Source organism: Podarcis erhardii, assembly GCF_964252035.2.
Source record: "Podarcis erhardii genome assembly, chromosome: 1".
Classification (NCBI taxonomy): Eukaryota; Metazoa; Chordata; class Lepidosauria; order Squamata; family Lacertidae; genus Podarcis; species Podarcis erhardii.
Window position 1 is genome coordinate 10,174,636 of NC_138497.1, and position 22,783 is coordinate 10,197,418.

Genomic DNA, 22,783 nt, shown 5'->3' on the forward strand with positions numbered 1-22,783 from the left:
CACATCCCTCTACACCACTGGCAGAAACTGCCTTCTGGACCATTGGACCCACAATTGGTCTCATCTGCCATAAATATTTCTAATACTTTAAGAGAGGAGTGGCTAATATATGTAGGAATCCTTGATGGTGGTTTCTGGAGCACTTGCACCTCCTGAATGTAGCTCAGAGTTGGAAATCACCCTTTCCCATCCCAGTAGCCTCCAGATGCCTTGCAACTCCCATCAGCCCCTGCCAGCAAGAGCCAATGATCAGGGAGCTGGAGTACAAAAACAACTGGAAGACAGCAGGTTGAGGAAGGATGATATTGGCCATTTACCTAGTACCATACAGTGTAAAGAGCACCACTGACATAACTGCTTAGCTCTGTCCCCCCAGCCCATTTCAGCTTGTTGGTCCAAGAGTGTGACAAAGAGAATCCAGGGATTGTTTGTGACCTGCTTTTGACATCCCATGCCATTCCATAAATTAGTATGTTATTAGATGGTACCAGCCCGAAATGTTTCCCCACCACGGGCATAGCCAGAATTTATATTTTTGGGGGGGGTCAGGGCACCCACCTGTCACCGTCTTCCATCTGGCTCTGTCTAGCAGATTCAGAATGAAATGTCTCAACAACGGTTGTTTTAAATTACTTTTGACCCCAAGTGCTCAGAAAAATCTGTCGAAATCTTTTTACAATTTCTACTTTTAGAATTTAGATTTTTTATTGATTGGGGAGGCAGCTGCTCCTCTGGCTACACCCATGTTCCCCACACTTGAAATAGTACGTTCAATTTATTTACTGGCAAACTGGTCCGTGATTCTTTAAACAGCACACTGTCGCCTTCGTTGCTTGTTTTTTTTTTTTAAACAAAATTCATCCTTTTATTTTATAATAGAGGTTATAAATAAATTGAAAGTGTGCATGCAGTCAACTGCATATTATACAAGCAATATCTATGTTAATAACTGTTTTCTTTGGCAGGCCAGAATCCAGCTGGACATGCAATATTTACATATCAAAATCCATTTTTGTGTGTGTGTTCAAGTCATATCGAATGCAAGTGAAAATATATATGTTTATATATATATATATCATATATATATATATATATTATTTAGTCAATATATATATATATATATATATATACACACACACACACACACACATATGCACACACACATGAACATATACACCTGTTCTGGTACGTTATATATACATGTGTGTATGTCTCTCTCTGTGTGTGCCTGCTCATTTCACAGCATACCCGTATAGTTGTATCCAATGTTGGTCATATCCAGAGAGGACCCATTGAAATGCATGGGCGTGACCAACTTAAGCCCATTCAGTCTAATGGACCTACTCCAACTTAGTCGGAGACAACGCAGAGTAGAGAAAGAGAAATAGGCATATCTATTAAAAGTGGATCTCATCTTTTTCTGATTCAGGTGAGTCGGGCCTCGAAACGCTAAAAATATCCTGACAAGGTATTTGGGACGGCAGCTTAGGGGGCAAATGGGATTTGGGAGAAGGTGTCTGTGGCACGCTCTTTTCAGACAGTATCTTTAAGATCTCAGCCACCTGCTTCTCCAGGACAGCCATCCTGCTGCTTAGCAGCTGAATATCTTCCTTGAGTTCGTGTTTGATCTCCTGGAGGGTAGTTTGTAAGGCCTGTTCGGGGATGGGGTAAAAGGGGTGTTTTGCATCCGCTTGGCTGGGGCTGTGCTCCAGGGGGCTCCGGTTCTCACCAGCTTTGTCCAAACGAAGGTCACTTTTTGTGATCCCACTGTCACAAGAGTCCGTTTTCCGCAGTGGGTTTTTAGTTACGCCATTATCCGAGTCGCCGCTCTTGGGGTCATCAGACAACAACCCCATGGACTCTGCTTTGGTGACATTGTTCCAGTCTTCCTTCTTCTCCTCCTGCCCCGCCATGGTGTTCTTTAGCCTTAGCCACCCCTTCCCATTCCCGTTTTTCATCCTCACGGGACTGGTCACCTTGAGGGATTTCTGCTCACTGTTGCCATTGGGCTTCAGCTCCATAGCATCCCTGTTGTTCTGTTTGATGACCTCATTGGTCTTCACGTAAGACAGGGATGTCTGGATGGGTGTGATCTGAGACACGGTGACCACGCTTGTGCCAGTGATGGAGGACCCATTCTGGATAGTTCGGGTCTCCACTTGGAGGCTATTCCTCTCTGGGTCGATGATGGTTGTGCCTTGGTTCCGCATCTCCTTCTGTTGCTTGAATTTCTGGAAGAGCTTTCTCACCGGGTGGTCCACGGGGATGCTCAAGGTCACTTCGTTCTTCTGACGCAGACGCTCCTCCTCTTCTTTTTTGACATCACTGATTTTCCGGAAAATAATCTGGAAGGGACAAAAATCCAACATGTAGTAAGAAACAAACCAACAAAACAGCTTTCCTTGGTGAGCAAATATTTTCTGAGTGGGACCAAATATCATGGGCCTAGTGCAACTTTCCCAACCTGATGTCCTTCCAGATGTTGTTGGACTCCAATTCCCATTAGCCCCAGCCAGCAATGGTCAGGGATGATGGGAGTTATAGTCCAAAAAAGCACTAGGTTGGCAAAAGCTGGTTTAGTGGGGGAAATGCCTCCTTGTTTCTTCTTTGGTATTTTCTCTGCAAGTGAATACATGGGTGGTTGACCAAGGCAAGCTGTCAATGGTAGAAACAGATCTCATAATTCATTTTATCCATTGTTTGCTCCTATATCCAACCATCCATATGTTGTGCTACAATATTTCCTTACAAGGATGAAGCAAGGCAGGATATCTGTGGCTCCCTAGATCTTTGTTTACCTTTCTTTATTTGAAGAAATTATATTCTGCTTTACTGCAATGGTCTCTAAATCGTTTGTAAGATGAAATAAATATAAATAAAAATCAATTAAAACCATTAAAGCAAATCAAAATTAAAATGCTTGCTTGAATAATAATAACCATAAAGTCTTCATTAGGTTCTAGGTGTCCAGTAGTGAGTGACCCTGTTTGACCCCCACTGGAAGGGAGTACTATAAAATTGTGCCCACAATATTGAATAAACAGCTAAGAGAGGGTATGAACATCTGAACCATTTGAGACCAAAAACAGTGATTCCCCTCAAGGGCCTTAATGATCAGGCAAGGATATAAGTGATCAGGTGGTCCTTGAGGTATCCTGGATCCAAATTGTAACTGACCTTGTAAATCAATACAATAACATTGAACCTGACCCAGGTAAGGTAAAAGGTAAAGGACCCCTGGACAGTTCAGTTCAGTCAAAGGCGACTATGGGATTGCGGCGCCCATCTTGCTTTCAGGCTGAGGGAGCCGGCGTTTGTCCGCAGACAGCTTCTGAGTCATGACTAAACCACTTATGGCACAACGGAACATCGTGACGGAAGCCAGAGCACACAGAAACGTTGTTTACCTGCCCGCCACAGTGGTACCTATTTATCTACTCGCACTGGTGTGCTTTTGAACTGCTAGGTTGGCAGGAGCTGGGACAGAGCAACAGGAGCTCACTCCATTGTGGGGCTTCGAACCGCTGACCTTCTGATCGGCAAGCCCAAGAGGCTCAGTGGTTTAGACCACAACACCACCCGCATCCCACCTGAGCCAGGAGCCTATGGGCAGCCAGTGCAGGGTTTAAAACACTGGAGTGCTGGTGATAATCTGTTCCCTTAAACAGTATAGCTGCGGCATTTTGCAACAACTGGAGCTCCCAAATCCAGGCCAAAGGGGCGCCCCATATAGAGCATATTGTAACAACCAAGTCTTGATGTTTCCATTTCTCATGGGCCCCAGCTGGCAGGGCCAATGCTTAGGGATAATAGGAGTCCAGCAACACAGCCCTGTTCTTGTTGGAGAGTATCAAGTTAAGAAAGAAGTGCGTTGACATCTGTTGATGTGTATTATGATAATCCTTGAGCATGATACACAATCAACCTGTTTGTAGCACTTCAAACAGTGGCAAGCTGATGCGGCTGCCGATTATGCAAGGAAGAAACAGAATCCCCACACCTGGTTCAATGTGCCTTTATGTGGAAGCAATTCCTAGGTATAGGTGAATCTGTTGATTTTGGTTTCTCATTTTTCCAATCTTGTCCATTTCTCCACATCAGTTTACATTTTCTTTTTTAAGTCTTCAGGAAAACTCATCAGCCTTTTAGTGCAAATTTATTCCCATGCACATGTTTCTGAATGCAATTTTCTCCTAAAATAGGCATTTTTGCAAAGTTCCCCACAATACACACACTCACACCCAATAAAATAATATAATGCATGATTGCTGCATGCTATTTTCACTAACATATGTATTCTACCTTAGTGTATGCATCTCGAACACATGACTTGGCTGGAAAACTGCATGACAGAATTTGGAAGAAATGTAAATTTCAAAGGTTGGCTGTGTTTTAGTTCAGATGCTGTTCTACGACCCCATTCTAACTATTCAGGGGTTCAGGGCAAACGAGTCATCACCCAGTTCCTCGCCTCTTTTGGAGCCAGCAACCAGAAGTTTCTGCCTGTTCCACAAAACCGTAGTTCGTCGCAGGCAAGGCTGATTTCGATGGCGTTGGAAGGCGACTGGGCGGGGGTGCTGGGGGAATTTGACACACTGAAAGTTAATCTAGGAAATCAACTCTGTGATCAAAGCTCCCCTTGGCTTCATTAAAATGCACCACACACAATCCTTTTTCCAACTACAGTAAGGACACGGGTGATGGCCTGGAGTTAACACAGCTACTTAGCATAATTTAGAACCACAACATGTTTATTAGTAATGAGTTGAAACAGCAAAAAGTGTGTGGGGTGTGGGTGTGTGCGTGCGTGCGTGTGTGTCTATGGCAGGGGGGAACAGGCTGGTGCTTTTATCTCCCTGCTATGACCCAAATAGAGTGTGCATGGATCTTCAATTAAGAGCTGTTCTTGCTTTCATTTGGCTGTCATAGTCTACAACGAAAGCTGCAGGGGATGGCAAATAATATTTTTAATTATACGTGTCACGCCGCTCCTGCTGCCAGCTGGGGTTTGGGGCCCTTTGCAAAAAAAATAATATTATTAATATACTCAGTGATTCCTACACAACCAGAAAAAAGAATAAAATCATGTTTAAAATATTAAAGCGTGTTTTTAAGGCAAAAAGGGTATGTAAAGGAACATATGCTAAAAAGAGGCAACAGTTCTTGGAGAACAATAATGGCAAGGAATGTTTGGTGCTGAGTGTGCAGCAGCTGTGAAAAAGGAGAATGCCATGCTAGGAATCTTTAAGAAAGGAACTGAATGCAGACGGCCAATATCCTCCTCAAAAGATTCCATCAACTTTGTCTCTGAAAAAATTGTACACATCACTTGTGAAGACAGGCAAAGTAATGCCAGTGTGCTGGAAGAAGCAAATATCACCAGTGTCGAAGCGATGATTCTTCAACATCAGCTTCGTTGGACTGGTCATGTTGTACGGATGCCTGATGATCGTCTTCCAAAGCAACTACTCTATTCCGAACTTAAAAATGGAAAGTGTAATGCTGGTGGTCAACAAAAGAGGTTTAAAGACTCTCTCAAGGGAAATCTTTAAAAAGGTAGAATAAAAACACAGACAACTGGGAAACGCTGGCCTGCGAGCCCTCCAGTTGGACACCTTTGCCAAAGGTGTCGTGGGCTTTGAAGACACTTGAACTCAGGATGCAAGAGAGAAATGTGCTAAGAGGACGGCACGCTTAGCAAACCTTCACCATGATCAACTCCCACCTGGAAACCAATGTCCCCACTGTGGAAGGATGTGTGGATCCAGAATTGGCCTCCACAGTCACTTATGGACTCATTGTTTAGACCGTGTTCATGGAAGACAATCTTACTTGGCTACGAGGGATCGCCAAAGGAGGAGGAGGAGGAGGAGGAGGAGGAGGAGGAGGAGGAGGAGGAGGAAGAAATGCATAAAATTCTGCATGGAATGGGGACAGTGAGTAGAGAAACTATTTTTTCTCCCTCTCTCACAACAACACAGAACTCAGGGACATCTAGTGAAACTGAGTGTCGGAAGATTCAGGCAGGCAACAGATAGGACTTCTTCACACAGTGCGTAGTTAAACTGTGGAACTCATTCCCACAAGACGCAGTGATGGCCACCAACTTGGATGGTTTAAAAAGAGGACTAGATGAATCCATGCAGGACAATGGCAATGTTCTACTTTTACTGCTGGAGGCTTATGAAACCGCAGGAGGGGAGACTTGCTCTTGTGCTCAGGTCCTGCTTGTGGGTGTCTGGTCAGCCATTGTGAGAAGGGGAAGATGCAGTAGATGGGCCACTGGCCTGATCCTGCAGGCTCTTCTTTGGCTCACCCCTCCTACTATCTGCAAAATGGTGATGAACATTACATTGAATAAGGGACTGAGCTATGAAACAGGAAATACTTCGTTTCAACCTCACCTCTGCCAGGAACGTGTGCAGAGGAGGGCGACCAAGATGATCAAGGGTCTGGTTGGCCACTGTGAGAACAGGATGCTGGAATAGACGGGTCATTGGCCTGATCCAGCAGGCTCTTATATTCTTATGAGATCAGAAGAGGCATATGCTCCACTATATTTCCTTGAGTTCTCTGTAGGCTACACGTGCTTGACTACTGAGCTATTGTCCCTCGTGAGACCTTATATAAAGGTAAAGGGACCCCTGACAATTAGGTCCAGTCATGACCCACTCTGGGGTTGCGGTGCTCATCTCGCTTTATTGGCTGAGGGAGCTGGCGTACAGCTTCCGGGTCATGTGGCCAGCATGACTAAGCCGCTTCTGGCAAACCAGAGCAGCACACGGAAACGCCGTTTACCTTCCTGCCGGAGTGGTACCTATCTATCTACTTGCACTTTGATGTGCTTTCGAACTGCTAGGTTGGCAGGAGCAGGGACCGAGCAACGGGAGCTCACCCCGTTGCGAGGTTTCGAACCACCAACCTTCTGATCAGCAAGTCCTAGGCTCTGTGGTTTAACCCACAGCACCACCCGCAACCCTGAGACCTTATATACTCACCCCTTATATAAACAGTTGATCACTAAGCTCTGAAGATGAGGACCTCTTGCAGACACCATCTCATCAGGACTTCCATTCCATACGATGCAGAAATTGGGTCTTTAGAACCTTTCCTTTGGAACTCCCTTTACAGATGGGACAGGCATCCTCTCTATTTTTATTTTTATTTTGGCACTTATTGAACAAGAGGAAATTTTTATGCCTGTATTAGACTTGGCATTGTTTTTATGGATGTCTTTATCATTGCGGTTTTCATTATTTTATTGTTAATTGCTTTGGGATGCTTTGTGGGAAACGCTTCATTAATGAAATGAAATAAATAAATGTTGCACCTGCGATCTATCTGTTCGGCAGACATTTGGTTGTACACTGCAAAATTCCAGTGACAAGTCTAATTCCAATGCGCAGATTGTTGCTGCAGCAGACTTAAATTAGATCTTGGCGTAGGGCGTGCAGATTCCAACAGTATCTACCATATGCACACATACATAAATATCTCAGTTAAAGATAGCATATGCAGAAGATAGGATTTATGTGCAAACAGGAAATGTGTGTGAGTTCCATGGTGAGGCTCTTGAAAGCCATCACAGGAGTGCCGCCCCGTGGGAACATTTCATGGGGAACGCACTATTCAGAGGAAGGATCAGAGAACAAGAAGGCAAATTCCTATTGGATCTTATTCCCAGACTTATCTCTGGAAAACAATTCCCACTAAAATAATTTTCCATGTTAATATTCCCCATGAACTGACACTGGTTTCAAGGTCATTTCCAGTATTATAAGTCCTTGATATGCCTGTTTTTCTGAATAGGAAGTCCATCACTTGTAACTCACTCTACATGGGGCTGCCCTTGAGACTGATCCAGAAACTCCAGTGGGTGCAGAATGCTGTGGTGAGGCTCCTTACGGGGTCCTCGCTGCGGGATCACATTCACAGGGTGCTATACCAGCTGCACTGGCTCCCAGTGGAGTACAGGATCAGGTTTAAGGTGCTGGTTTTAACCTTTAAAGCCCTATATGGCCTAGGACCCGCGTACCTACAGGACCACCTCTCCTGGTATGTCCCACGGAGGACATTATGGTCTTCAAATAAAAACATCTTGGAGATCCCAGGCCACAGGGAGGTTAGGCTGGCCTCAACCAGAGCCAGGGCTTTTTCAGCTGTGGCCCCGATCTGGTGGAATGCTCTGTCCTTTACCTTTACCTTTTTCTTTTTTTTACCATGGATCTAATTTGAGGGGCAGGGGGGTGGAAAACAAATTATTTAGTTTTTCCTTTTGCTTGCAGAAAAAAAATGCAATTATGTTCTTCTAATATGAGTAGTTTTTCAGTCCCTCTTTATGCAATCTGTTGAATATAAGAAGAGCCCAGAAACCTCTTTTCACACGGTCTGACCAAATGGCAAGCGGGACACGAGGAGTTTCCCCACTTTTGATTCCCAGCCATGGAATACAGATGTTGTTGGGGGGTTTTTTTATTAAATGGGAAAAAGTGGTTTATGTTCATGGTCAAACTGATGCAACCTATATTAAGGTAAAGGTAAAGGGACCCCTGACTGTTAGGTCCTGTCGCAGACAACTCTGGGGTTGCGTGCTCATCTCGCTTTACTGGCCGAGGGAGCGGGTGTACAGCTTCCGGGTCATGTGGCCAACATGACTAAGCTGTTTCTGGCGAACCAGAGCAGCGCATAGAAACGCCGTTTACCTTCCCGCCGGAGTGGTACCTATTTATCTACTTGCACTTTGATGTGCTTTCGAACTGCTAGGTTGGCAGGAGCAGGGGCCGAGCAATGGGAGCTCACCCCGTCGCGGGCATTCGAACCACCGACCTTCTGATCGGCAAGTCCTAGGCTCTGTGGTTTAACCCACAGCTCTGGTTCACCAGAAGTGGCTTAGTCATGCTGGCCACATGACCCGGAAGCTGTATGCTCCCTCGTCCAATAAAGCAACCTATATTACTGGTGTAAAATTAATGTTAAAAGAGAGGAACAGAAAGGAAACAAGCTTCTCTCCACAAGTTGATATTTCATATGCAGACTTTCCAAACGTTTGAAATTGCAATGGAATTTCACTTTGTCTAAAATGGACATCCAACCAAAGGAAAGGGCAACAGTCCCCAAGCCCACAAGAGAATCTGCTCCATGGGAAATTAGACGAGGTTTCTCTTACAAGAAAAAGAAAAGAATCCTAACAATAGAACAAGCTCCTGTTGTTGTTCCTTTGGCCTCCTTGAGATTACAGGCTCCCACACAGAGAGAAACATTTCAAAACGAGGAGACCAGAGTTAAAAGTTAAGCCCCAAAGGACGAGGGCGGGGGAGAACTAAATTAATTGCTGCATAGACACCTTCTCAAGGGAAATGGGGGGAAACTCCACTGTATGGCAAGATCAACAGTCATTAATGTGATGGGAATTTGCTGTCAGGATTTGTTTCCCGTGGGTGGGGGTCAAAGAAGGGGGGTCCTTTGTTGCATGTTTATGTGTTAAGAAGAAGGGTTACCGCTGAGGTCCTGTCCTCCCAAGTGGCTTAAGTTTAAGGGTCATTTGGGGGGTGATTAGAAAGCGGCTTGGGGTGAGGAAGGGAGAGGGAGGATGCCGCTGCGGCAAGCAAAGCTTAAGTAAAAGTTAACCGGTTGTCAGCCCTGGAAAACTGAGGAGGTTTCTTTATCTACAACGCAGGGGTGGTGAAGATAGCAGTAATATGAGATCCTCTGCAGCCATTATCCTAACCCCAATCTTTCTCACACGGTTCCTCTAAGGTAATGGAAGGTAATTCAGTCCTGGACATTAACCCAACCCCAACACTAGTCTCATTTCACACAGAGCCTGCACCAGCCGAGCGAGCAACTTGCGCACAGAAGTCAGTTTTGTCAAGTGAAGCAGTTCTGGCATCAAGGCGGAAAACAGTGGTACCTCGGGTTAAGAACTTAATTCGTTCTGGAGGTCCGTTCTTAACCTGAAACTGTTCTAAACCTGAGGTACCACTTTAGATAATGGGGCCTCCCGCCTCTGCCATGTCACCACCACATGATTTATGTTCTCATCCTGAAGCAAAGTTCTTAACCTGAGGTGCTATTTCTGGGTCAGCGGAGTCTGTAACCTGAAGCGTCTGTAACTTGAAGCGTCTGTAACCCGAGGTACCACTGTACTCCCAGATAGCCAGCTGGGGTCCTACATCCAGAGCGCTTCTTCGTCTACCATCTCGCCCCATTCTTAAGATCTCATGAAGGACCACATTCCCTTGTGAGGAACTTTCCGGGGGCCACATTCCATTGGTGGGTGGGACCAGGCGCAAGAGGGGATGGGCTACATTTCAGGCAAGCATTCTCACCTCCCTAAAGTGGCCTAGCTGGCAGCAGGCTGTCTCGAGAGACAATGGAGTGTGCCTTGTGATAGGAATTTTGAGGTTTTAGATATATGGTAATTTTCATAAACGTACCAGCCAAGCACGTACATAGGTCAGCACAGGAAGACCAACCTGGAACCATTTTGATTCCTAAACTGAGCAAATGTTTTCTCTGCAAGGTCAAAGTGGGAAACCTCCCCATTGTCTCTTTCCTCACAAATCCTGTCTTAAGGACACATTTAAGATATGAATAGGGTGTGAGCCTGTGACCTGGCACAGGAACTAAGTATTTATCATTACAAAAGACTGGCCAGGCTCCCCAGGCAATCCAATCAAGTAACCTGCCAGACAGGAGATAAACAAGGACAGGAGAAAAACAACATTCAAATTTCTGTTTAGACCGCCTTTTCTGTGATGTAGGTGTGATGTATCTGAGGGGTGGTCTTAGGTTACACCCCTTCTGTGATGTATGTATGATGTTTCTGGGGGTGATCTTGATCTACAGGGTGGCAATTTCAAAAGTCTTTATAAGGCCTTGTGCACCATTTTTTGGAGTTCCTCCTCCTCTCCTGCGAGTGAGGGGAGCACCCTGTTCAAAGAATCATAGAATCATAGAATCATAGAGTTGGAAGAGACCACAAGGGCCATCGAGTCCAACCCCCTGCCAAGCAGGAAACATCATCAGAGCACTCCTGACATATGGTTGTCAAGCCTCTGCTTAAAGACCTCCAAAGAAGGAGACTCCACCACACTCCTTGGCAGCAAAGTCCACTGTCAAACAGCTCTTACTGTCAGAAGTTCTTCCTAATGTTTAGGTGGAATCTTCTTTCTTGTAGTTTGGAACCATTGCTCCGTGTCCGCTTCTCTGGAGCAGCAGAAAACAACCTTTCTCCCTCCTCTATGTATATCCTCTATGTATATCCTCCTCTTTTATATATTTGAACATGGCTATCTTATCACCCCTTAACCTCCTCTTCTCCAGGCTAAACATGCCAAGCTCCCTTAGCCGTTCCTCATAAGGCATCGTTTCCAGGCCTTTGACCATTTTGGTTGCCCTCCTCTGGACACGTTCCAGTTTGTCAGTGTCCTTCTTGAACTGTGGTGCCCAGATCTGTTGCAGCAGATCAATAAAGATCAGGCTTACTAGCTGCTTTGCTTCTCAATATTCTCTGGTCGGCCTCTGTTATTCTCTCCGACCAATAGGGAACCTATGTAAGGACTCTATACGGGCTCTTGGATACCCCATAAGGGAAAAGAGCAATTTTTGTTTACAACAGCCTCCAGGGGTGAATTCAAACCACTGGAGAATCACAGCACCTGCTGTGGCTGCAGAGACCGGTAACTCATAACAGATGCTTCCTGCATTGGTTTTTTGCTGCACCAGCAGGAACCTCCCCGGGGCAATGTGTATGGAGGTCTTGCCTCCTCAAAGAGCTGCTGGCATCCTTCTGGAGGCAATGGAGTGTGCCTCTGGGGGTGGAGTCAAACCACTGTGTTAGCTGCACTGAAGTAACCTCTCCCAGATGCAAGCCTGGGCAGCGTGTATGGAGGTCCTGGGCTGCCCAAATGACAAGACCCCCCCCCTCAGCCTCACTGATGTGGTCCAAAGGAGAGCGAGATGTTGGGTACCTTAGAAGTGCTGCCTGCAGGTTATTTGAACAACAACAGCTCTTTTATTTTCCTGTATTGAATTTCATTTCCTCCCCCCCCCCCCCCCGCTTTAGTTCAGGTAATTAAATCTGATTTGGGGGAGAAGTGTCTGCTGAAAAAGTGCAAGTTGAGAACCCCCCCAAGCTCCAATTAGAGTTGAAAACATCAAATGCATTAAATGAAACAGCATATTGAGATGAGTCTCTCTCTCTCTCTCTCTCCCCATCCTTCCCCTTTTCCGTTTTGCAAATGGGACACAGACTTGGTTGAACAAAAGTAAGTAATCCTCATTACATAACACAGACTATAAATATTCCACACCCATCAAAAGTGAGCAAGCAGAATTGTTCAAAGGGGCCGGGGCATTTCGGTTGCCCAAATGTAGCAACTATAGAGCATCATATGTTACATAAAATTATTTACAAAATGCAGGCAGAAAACTGCCAGGAACTGGATTAAGTAATGATAAGGGGATTTCAAAGCTTCCAGTCAAAGTTGTCCGGAGGGGCAGAAAGGCAGAAGGGATGCTGTGGGTTACTCAAGGCTATTTTGCTTAATGTGCAAGGCAATCCTGTCTACGAGGAAGCAAGCCCCATTAAATCCTGTGGGTGCTTGCTCCCAGGTAAATGGGTACAGCACAGCAGCCTCAGACTGCAACGTTGTACTTAAAAACATACTGTATTTTTTCCATGTATAACATGTCCCCCTCCCCTGTGTCTAAGACAAGCTCCAAATTAAGAAAATGGGGGGTGATTGCCCAGAGTTGTTGAGCTGCAAATCGCACATGGCGCCACAGCCACCAATCGTCTGCCTGCTCGCCACCAGCAGCCACCAATCACCCGCCATAATGCCCCAGCGGCAGCCAATGAACAGCAGGCCTCGCCACAGCCAATAATAATAATAATAATAATAATAATAATAATAATAATAATAATAATTTATTTATACCCCACCCATCTGGTTGAGCTTCCCCAGCCACTCTGGGCAGCTTCCAACAAAATATTAAAATACAGTAATGCATCAAACATTAAAAGCTTCACTAAACAGGGCTGCCTTCAGATGTCTTCTAAAAGTGTGGTAGTTGTTTTACTCTTTGATACCTGGTGGGAGGGCGTTCCACAGGGCAGGTGCCACTACAGAGTTGGTCCTCTGCCTGATTCCCTGTAACTTGGCTTCTTGCAGTGAGGGAACCACCAGAAGGCCCTTGGAGCTGGACCTCAGTGTCCGGGCAGAACGATGGGGGTGGAGACGCTCCTTCAGGTATACTGGATCAAGGCCAATCACCCGCCCAATTGCCACAGCAACAGCCAATGAACAGCAGCCCTCGCCCATAACCACCAATCACCAGCACAATCACTGCTGACAATGTCCTGCTTGCGGATGCAACCAATTGCCGCTGCCCCCCGCACTATCTGTCTCCCTCGAGACGCAGTTGACTCTCCTTCATTGGAGGTTTTTAAGCATTCCTGCATTGCGAGGATTTGGACTAGAATTACCTTCAACTCCCTTCTATGATTCTACGTCATATGTGAATGAAAGTGAAGACCTCCCATGCTTCTTCCATGCAACCGAGAGAGTTTATACCATCAACCATAACATCCTTCTGGACCGTCTAGGGGGCTGGGAGCTGGGGGCACTGTTATACGGTGGTTCCGCTCCTTCCTCCTGGGCCGTGTTCAGAATGTGGTCGTAGGGGATTAGTGTTCAGACCCCTGGGCTCTCACTTGTGGGGTGCCTAAGGGTTCCGTCCCCTCCCCCCATTCTTTTTAACATCTACATGCAGCCGCTGGGAGAGATCATCAGGGGGTTTGGGCTGGGTGTTCATCAATATTTGGATGATACCCAGCTCTACCTCTCTTTCAAGTCGGAACCAGTGAAGGCGATGAAGGTCCAGTGTGAGTGTCTGGAGGTGGTTGGAGGATGGATGGTGGCTAACAGATTGAGGTTGAATCCTGACAAGACAGAAGTGCTGTTCTGGGGGGACAGGAGGTGGGCGGGTGTGGGGGATTCCCTGGTCCTGAATAGGGTAATTGTGCCCCTGAAGGACCAGGTGCGCAGCCTGGGAGTCATTTTGGACTAACAGCTGTCATGGAGGTACAGGTCAATTCTGTGTCCAGGGCAGCTGTTTATCAGCTCCATCTGGTATGCAGGCTGAGACCCTACCTTCCCCCTGGACTGTCTCACCAGAGTGGTACATGCTCTAGTTATCTCCCGCTTGGACTACTGCAGTGCGCTCTACGTGGGGCTACCTTTGAAGGTGACCCGGAAACTACAACTAATCCAGAATGCGGCAGCTAGACTGGTGACCGGGAGCAGCCGCCGAGACCACATAACACTGCTTGAAAGACCTACATTGGCTCCCAATACGTTTCTGAGCACAATTCAAAGTGTTGGTGCTGACCTCTAAAGCCCTAAATGGCCTCAGTCCAGTATACCTGAAGGAGCGTCTCCACCCCCATCGTTTTGCCTGGACACTGAAGTCTAGCGCTGAGGACCCTCTGGCGGTTCCCTTGCTATGAGAAGCCAAGGTACAGGGAACCAGGCAGAGGGCCTTCTTGGTAGTGGCACCTGCCCTGTGGAACGCCCTCTCACCAGATGTCAAAGAGAAGAACAACTACCAGACATTTAGAAGACATCTGAAGGCAGCCCTCTTTAGGGAAGTTTTTAATGTTTAACAGACCACTGTGTTTTAATACTCTGTGGGAAGCCGGTATAAATAATAAATTCTATTCTATTCTATTCTATTCTATTCTATTCTATTCTATTCTATTCTATTCTATTCTGTGTGCCCAATGAGCTCTGAACTGAGACATGGCACATTTAAGCTTCATGCTCAGGGACACACACACCTGTGCTCAAAGCTCTTTTCTCCCTTATTGGAGAAACAGCAACAGATCAGGTCAGGTCTTCCCCTCCACACAGGTCAAGTGGCTTTCCTGAATTTTTAACTTTCTATATGGCATCGATGTTACTGTGTGCTGCCTTCACATGGAATAGGATGGGCTTCTAGAAGCTCACATCCCACAGTAGAATTAGTGAAGGAAACAAGTCTAATGATGGCATGACGGCTTGTGCTGTAAGATTCTTAGTTGTTCTTGTTTTTAATTCTTGTTTATTTATCATTTTTGCACAATATTCAGTTTCAGTGGTATCACAGACCTGTGAAAATTAGAGAAATGTTGAGAAATGTCACTGGGCAATGCTGGAAATACTGAGCGAAGGATTTAAATTTTATACACAGCCAGTGGCACTGCAAGATCACAAGGGACTAAAAATAAGAAGTGTCTGTTGAGGAACGGCTGAAGAAGGTTGGCAAAGCTCCGCTGAGGTGTCAACTGCCTGCTGTTGCACAGGCAAAGGAGAACGGCTTTCATCAAATATACAGAGAACCGCAGAATTGATCTTGAAGGAGACTCCAGCACCTCTCATGGGGGTCTGTTCCACTGCCGAACAGCTCTTTTTGCCGAACAGCTCTGTCATAAAATTTTCCGGAATGTTCAGTCAGAATCTTCTTTCTTGTAACTTGAATCCACTGGCTTGAGTCCTACCCTCCAGAGCAGGAAAAAACAAGCTTGCTCCCTCTTCCAAGTGACAGCCCTTCAGACATTTGAAGAGGGCTACCATATCTCCTCTCAGTCTCTTCTTTTCCAGGCTAAACATGCCCAGCTCCTTCAACCATTCCTCATAAGGCTTGGTTTCCAGACCCTTGATCATCTTGGTTGCCCTCCTCTGCAACATCTTCCAACTTTTCAATATCCTTCTTAAACTGTGGTGCCCAGAACTGGATGCAGTATTGCAGGTGTGGTCTGACCAAGGCGGAATAAAGTGGTACTATGACTTCCCTTACATCTGCTTAAAAACCTCCAGTTCATGGTTTTAAAAAGCATGGTTCCCAGTACATTTCCAAGCACAATCCAAAGTGTTGGTGCTGAGCTTTAAGGCCCTAAATGGCCTCGTCCCAGTATACCTGAAGGAGCGTCTCCACCCTCATCGTTCTGCTCAGACGCTGAGGTCCAGCGCCGAGGGCCTTCTGGCAGTTCCCTCATTGCGAGAAGTGAGGTTACATGAAACTAGACAAAGGGCCTTCTCGGTAGTGGCACCCACCCTGTGGAACACCCTCCCTTCAGATGTGAAGGAAATAAGCAGCTATCTTATTTTTAAAAGACATCTGAAGGCAGCCCTGTTTAGGGAAGTTTTTAATATTTAATGCTGTATTGTTTTTAAAACTCGATTGGGAGCTGCCCAGGGTGGCTGGGGAAACTCAGCCAGATGGGTGGGGTATAAATAATAAATTATTATTATTATTATTATTATTATTATTATTATTATTATTTGTTTCACCTTCATTATCTCAGTGATCTTTACAAAAACTCTGCAATGCAAATCAGTATTGCTATCCCTGTTTGCAGCTGAGAGTTGGGAGACGGAGCCTGACAGGTAATGGTTTTGCTTCAAGCTGCATAGTTTATTCATGGCAGAGGCAACATTTGAATTCCCCAAACTTCTTGCTTCCCTGTTCAGTCTTTCAGCTCCTGCCCCATCCTAGCTCTGCCCCTGTGGGCCAGCAAAGTGGCTGGGTTGTGTCTGCAACGAACGAAATAACTCAACGCTGTGAGTGCTCGCAAAATCCAGCTTCTGGCTCTTTTATTCCCCTTATTTCTCACGAAAACCTTCCTCTCGTTTTATTAATTGGAAGTCTTCGGACGGCTAATGGATGACCCAAAGCGGAGCTTCTTAGCTGCTATTAAACTGGCTGTTTTTCTCAGGTTGCTTCGCTTTGATTTGCAAGCCGGCCTTTAAAACAAACTATCCCTCTGGCGCTTAAATTGCCCTCCCAATAAATTCAGCATAATCCTCCGTGTACGAAAAGCTACATTTTGCCATTAAAACAATGCCCTTAAATTGCAAGAGGAGATGTTGGGGGGGGGGGGGGAGAGAGAGCGCCCTGCTCTGGGTTATGTAATGAGCTGACTGCACCATTATAGCTCATCCCTTGCATAAACACCTGCCCTCCTTCAAACTGGTGCTTTTGCAGAAAGAGATTTTTCTGGCGGATAGTCCTCCACAGGCTGTTTGAAATATACCAAAGATAATTGCCTTTTCCACATTGTCATTGATCCTTGCTTCTCAAATACTGGCATATGCAAATAAAAGGTTGGGGGTGGGGGTTTTAAAAAAAAGGCTTGCATCTGGGCACAGTTCAAAATTTGCCAAACAGTTGTAAATTTGACATTTGCTCCTAAGCTATTGTGACTAAGGGCATGCAGATCTGTCAAATTGTGATTCCTCTCCATTTTTCCAGTTCAGTCAGCACAAAGTTTTGCCTAATGTACACATTTTTCAAAGCAATTTCCCCTAATATACTGTGTTTTTTTGCTCTATAAGACTCACTTTTTCCCTCCTAAAAAGTAAGGGGGAATGTTTGTGCGTCTTATGGAGTGAATGCAGGCTGCGCAGCTATCCCAGAAGGCAGAACAGCAAGAGGGATTGTTGCTTTCACTCCGCAGCGATCCCTCTTGCTGTTCTGGCTTCTGAGATTCAGAATATATTTTTTCTTGTTTTCCTCCTCCAAAAACTAGGTGCGTCTTGTGGTCTGGTGTGTCTTATAGAGCAAAAAATACGGTAATTGTCAGATGGTGGTGGTGGTTGTTCGTGAGTAACCAGGCAAGACTCCGACCTGTCTTTTTCAGGTTTTATTGTGCAAACTATTTACAGTGCAGATACACAAAGTTCATGTCCGTCTTAGTCACTTGCAGAATCCGGGAGTGGCCCCTTCCGGTTTCTCCCCCAACATAAGAACTTTGACACCCCAAGCCTCCTCCTCCCCTCCTTGCGTTTCACCCCTCTGCGCAGGCTGGGCGACGGAAGTGGCGTGCCTCCCTCTTGGCCAGCCTGGCTCGGTGAGGCGCTGGGGCTCTCTGCAGCATCCATGAGCATCCTTCATAAAATAGCTAAAGAACTCTGCTCCCTCCCCGCTAAAAAAATGCTCAACAACTATGGGCAATGACAATGGGTAGATCACTGCCAGTTTTATTATGCTGGGAATAGATTTCAGTCTCTAGAGACTTGGATGTGCCTGAAGTAGATTAATAGGGACGGAGGGGGTGACCCTTTACTGGGAGCAACGCCATTTTTAGAGAGATATGCATTCCTTTGTCTCTTGCTGTGATTATTAAAGAACTTATCTGGTAAAAACAAAACAAATTCCTTCCAGTAGCACCTTAAAGACCAACTAAGTCAGTTCTTGGTATGAGCTTTCGTGTGCATGCACACTTCTTCAGATACACTATTTGACTATGGCAGACCAACACGGCTACCTATCTGTTATCTGGTAAAAACGCTCTTTTCATTTGATCCGCTTATTTACTGCCACCAGGGGAGGGATCCACTTCCCCAAAGCCTGACAGACCACCAAGTTTGGATCCTCCCCGGCCCCTCCCCTCATCACCCTTGCCAGCTGGTGCCTCTGGTAAATAATAAGTGAGGTCCAGCGCAGGCCTAGCAACAGATTTATTAAAATGTCTTACTTTGCACATAGAGTTCTTCACCACAAGTATTGGCATAGCCTTTCCAGACGCCTTTCTTGGAATGCAGTCAGCTCCTGAACTCCAATTGTGACTCAGTTATACCAAGAACTCTTCCATTTACTTCCCCTACCTAATTTTTTCAGCAAACTTAATGCATGCAATGTTTCCCTTAGGATCCAATTATACTTTGGCCATAAAAAAGTACATTGTTTTGGAAGGTCATTGTTTCTTGTGTTCTTGCTGGGCTCGCATTTGTATTACAACCAATATCACCTCTGATCGATGCTCCCATATTAAAGGGCCTGTTGTCTGAGAATGGCTGCCAAGAATCTAGCATCCAGTGTTCAAATGATCACCTCTAATTAATTAATTAATTAATTGATCGATTGATTAATTAAATTTGTATGCCGCCTTTCAACTGCAAATCCGAGTGGTTCACACCATAAAAATGCAAGATGAAAAACACAAAATACACAAACACAAAATACTGAAAAACACTTCCTTGCCCCCATTCTAGGCTGCCTGGGAGAAGCAGAAGTGGCAATTGGCTGTCAATCAAACCAAATTCTCCCTGGAGTACTAAAGTTCTGCCCTAGTACTCATGCAGAGCTACACAGACACACTCTGATATACTGCAACAAACACTATAAATCAGTTTTGCGCTCTTAAGAGGAAGAAAAGGCCAAGGCAACAAAGGAGTGGCTCAAGAAGAAGCACATTAAGGTCCTGGAGTGGCCTAGCCAGTCTCCAGACCTTAATCCCATCGAAAATCTGTGGAAGGAGCTGAAGGTTTGAGAAGCTACATATCAGCCTTGAAATCTTACTGACTTGGAGAGGATCTGCAAAGAGGAGTGGGACAAAATACCTCTTGAGATGTGTGCAAACCTGGTGGCCACCTGCAAGAAACATCTGGCCTCTGTAATTGCCAACAAGGGTTTTGTCACCAAGTACTAAGCCATCTTTTGCAAAGGCATCAAATACTTATTTTACTCATTATAATGTACATCAATCTCTGACTTTTGTCTTCTGGATTTCCGGGGGTTTTCCCGTTGTCATTCTGTGTCTCACAGCTACAATAAACCTATACCATTAAAATTATGGACTGGTCATTTCTTCGTCAGAGGGCAAATGGGCAAATTTAGCAGGGGGTCAAATACTTTCCCCCCTCACTGTGTGTGTATGTATGTATTTCTGGTGACAGCTTTCTTTAAAAAGCCACTTGCAATAACTGACCCTTTTCTGAACGGCACTAGAAGAGTTCTCCCAGAACTCGGGTATGAACCTGCCTTGGGAGCTATAGCTCAGTGGTAGAGAATCTGGTTTGCATGCAGAAGGTCCTGTGTTCAGTCCCCGGCATCTCTGAACAGAACTGGGAATCTCCCCTTTCTGAAACCCTAGAGAATTGATGCCGTTCGGTGTAGACAATACGGAGGTGGATGGACCAGTGGCCTCACTCAGTAGAAAGCAGCACTCTGTGTTCCAGACCTGCTGATGTAGCTTCAGCCAGGTTGTGGCATCACATGCCCTCCGATCATGCCTTGATCCTTGGCATCTTCCATAGACGAGTGAGAATCCAGTTTCTCGAAGACAAGACTGCAGGCTAGTGGGCCATTTATCTTTGATTTATCACTTTGCCCTAATGGCATCGGCACGAGGAGTCTATAAACATAAAGTCGAATCAAACGGAAACCTTTTAGCAAACCAAGAACTCTCTTTCGCTGATTTTTGTGGGCTAAGCTTTACACATAAGTTGGCACCAGTCGTTTAAATTCTTCCTCTAGGATGCTGTGAGACACTAGAGATGACTGAATATGTCAAATTCAGTTTCTCTCTGTTGCCCATCCCCAAAGTCTTCAGATTTTCACATCTGCTTGTAGTTTATTTTATTTTTTAAGCCCCTTGAAAATTTGTCAGCGTTTTGGTAAACATTTCTCCTAACATGCACATTTGTGTGTGCAGTTTCCCCCTAACATACAGTGGTACCTCGGGTTAAGAACTTAATTCATTCTGGAGGTCTGTTCTTAACCTGAAACTGTTCTAAACCTGAGGTACCACTTTCATTAATGGGGCCTCCTGCTGCCGCCACGCTGCCACCATGCAATTTCTGTTCTCATCCTGAAGCAAAGTTCTTAACCCGGGGTACTATTTCTGGGTTAGTGGAGTCTGTAACCTGAAGCGTCTGTAACCTGAAGCCTATGTAACCCGAGGTACCACTGTACATGTTTTTGCAAAACAAAGCTCCCCGGTATCTTATCTTCACTAATCTATACATAGATATGCACACTTTATCCTAGTATATGCCTTGCTAACACATTACTTTGTTAGAAAACTGCACTGCTAAATTTGCAGAATTGTGGCTTTTTAAGGCTGGCTGCGAAAGGCTGGGCTGGATGAATCCCTAGCCAGAATTAAGATTGCCGGAAGAAATCAACAACCTCAGATATGCAGATGACACAACCTTGATGGCAGAAAGTGAGGAGGAATTAAAGAACCTTTTAATGAGGGTGAAAGAGGAGAGTGAAAAATATGGTCTGAAGCTCAACATCAAAAAAACAAAGATTACGGCCACTGGTCCCATCACCTCCTGGCAAATAGAAGGGGAAGAAATGGAGGCAGTGAGAGATATTACTTTCTTGGGCTCCATGATCACTGTAGATGGTGACAGCAGCCACGAAATTAAAAGACGCCTGCTTCTTGGGAGAAAAGCAATGACAAACCTGGACAACATCTTAAAATGTAGAGACCTCAGCTTGCCAACATAGGTCCATATAGTAAAGGCTATGGTTTTCCCAGTAGTGATGTATGGAAGTGAGAGCTGGACCATAAAGAAGGCTGATCGCTGAAGAATTGATGCTTTCGAATTATGGTGCTGGAGGAGACTCTTGAGAGTCCCATGGACTGCAAGAAAAGATCAAACCTATCCATTCTGAAGGAAATCAGCCCTGAATGCTCACTGGAAGGACAGATCCTGAAGCTGAGGCTCCAATACTTTGGCCACCTCATGAGAAGAGAAGACTCCCTGGAAAAGACCCTGATGTTAGGAAAGATGGAGGGCACAAGGACAAGGGGACGACAGAGGACGAGATGGTTGGACAGTGTTCTCGAAGCTACCAGAATGAGTCTGACCAAACTGCGGGAGGCAGTGGAAGACAGAAGTGCCTGGCGTGCTCTGGTCCATGGGGTCACGAAGAGTCGGACACAACTAAACGACTAAACAACAACAACAAAAGGCTGGCTGCGTTTCAGTGTCTATATCATTTCAAAACATGGAAAAGTAAAACTAGATTGAATTTTTCCCTATCTACCAGTGCTTTTTTGGGGGGGGGAGGCACCTTGCCCAGGGCCCCCTCATAGCTGTAATCAGACCTGAGTGCATCAGACTTGATAGTTATGCTAATTGCAAGCCCCTCAATTACTTTGCTATTGTTACAAAATGATGGAATTGTAAGTTGCCTTGGAAATATAAATGCTTGACAGAGAGTTCAAGAAACCCGAGAGCTTGTGAGCCGGAGTTAGCTGGAACAATAACAAAACAACACAAGAAGAGCTGGAACAGACCAAGGGCCCATCTTGTCCAAAATCCTGTTCTTGCAGTGGCCAGCGCAGGGCCGGATTTAGGTTTGATGAGGCCCTCAGCTACTGAAGGTAGCTTTATATGTCCAGCTGTCCTTTGTCAACAACAAATTGCTGCTGTTTTTTGTGTCGAATATATGCTATATGGTCATTTATGGACCTAAGAGGTATCTAAAGCCATTGGCACATAACAAAATATGTTATTTTATCAAAGTAATTGTTGAACTGAAATATAATGAAGAAGTATATTCATAGTGAAATTAAATTGCTGTTTTAGAGGCTGTTTTTTAAAGCCTGGAACGGATTAATGCATTTTGCATTACTTTCTATGGGAAAGTGCTCCTTGGTTTTGGAACGCTTTGGTTTTGGAACGGTTTTGGAACAGACTTGCGGAATGGATTAAGTTTGATAACAAAGGTACCACTGTATATAGAAATGAGCAAACCAGCATCATATTTTGCCAGATCATTAGTCCACCCAGCTTAGTACTATCCATGACAACTGGCAGTGGCTTTCCAAGGTTTCAAGCTGGAGCTTTTCCCAGCCACACCTCAAGATGTTGAAGGATTGAACTCAGGTTCTTCTGCATGCAAAGCAGACACTCTGTCACCAGGTTTGTGGGATATCTAAAAGAAGGCAGCCAAAACCAACTACTTCTGAATGCTAGAAAGGTACACACAGAGAGGAAAC

At 45.3% G+C, this 22,783-nt stretch overlaps 1 protein-coding gene across 1 annotated transcript in view; it reads right to left on the reverse strand.

The window, feature by feature from the left end:
* Positions 1 to 1,127: 1,127 nt before the first annotated feature.
* The window catches only part of KCNH5 (potassium voltage-gated channel subfamily H member 5), a 184,397-nt gene continuing 162,741 nt past the window's right edge, over positions 1,128 to 22,783 (reverse strand). The window contains exon 11 of the mRNA XM_081859222.1: positions 1,128 to 2,345. Within this exon, the coding sequence (XP_081715348.1) occupies positions 1,398 to 2,345 (948 nt within the window). The 3' untranslated portion in view covers positions 1,128 to 1,397. The remainder of the gene's footprint in view (positions 2,346 to 22,783) is intronic.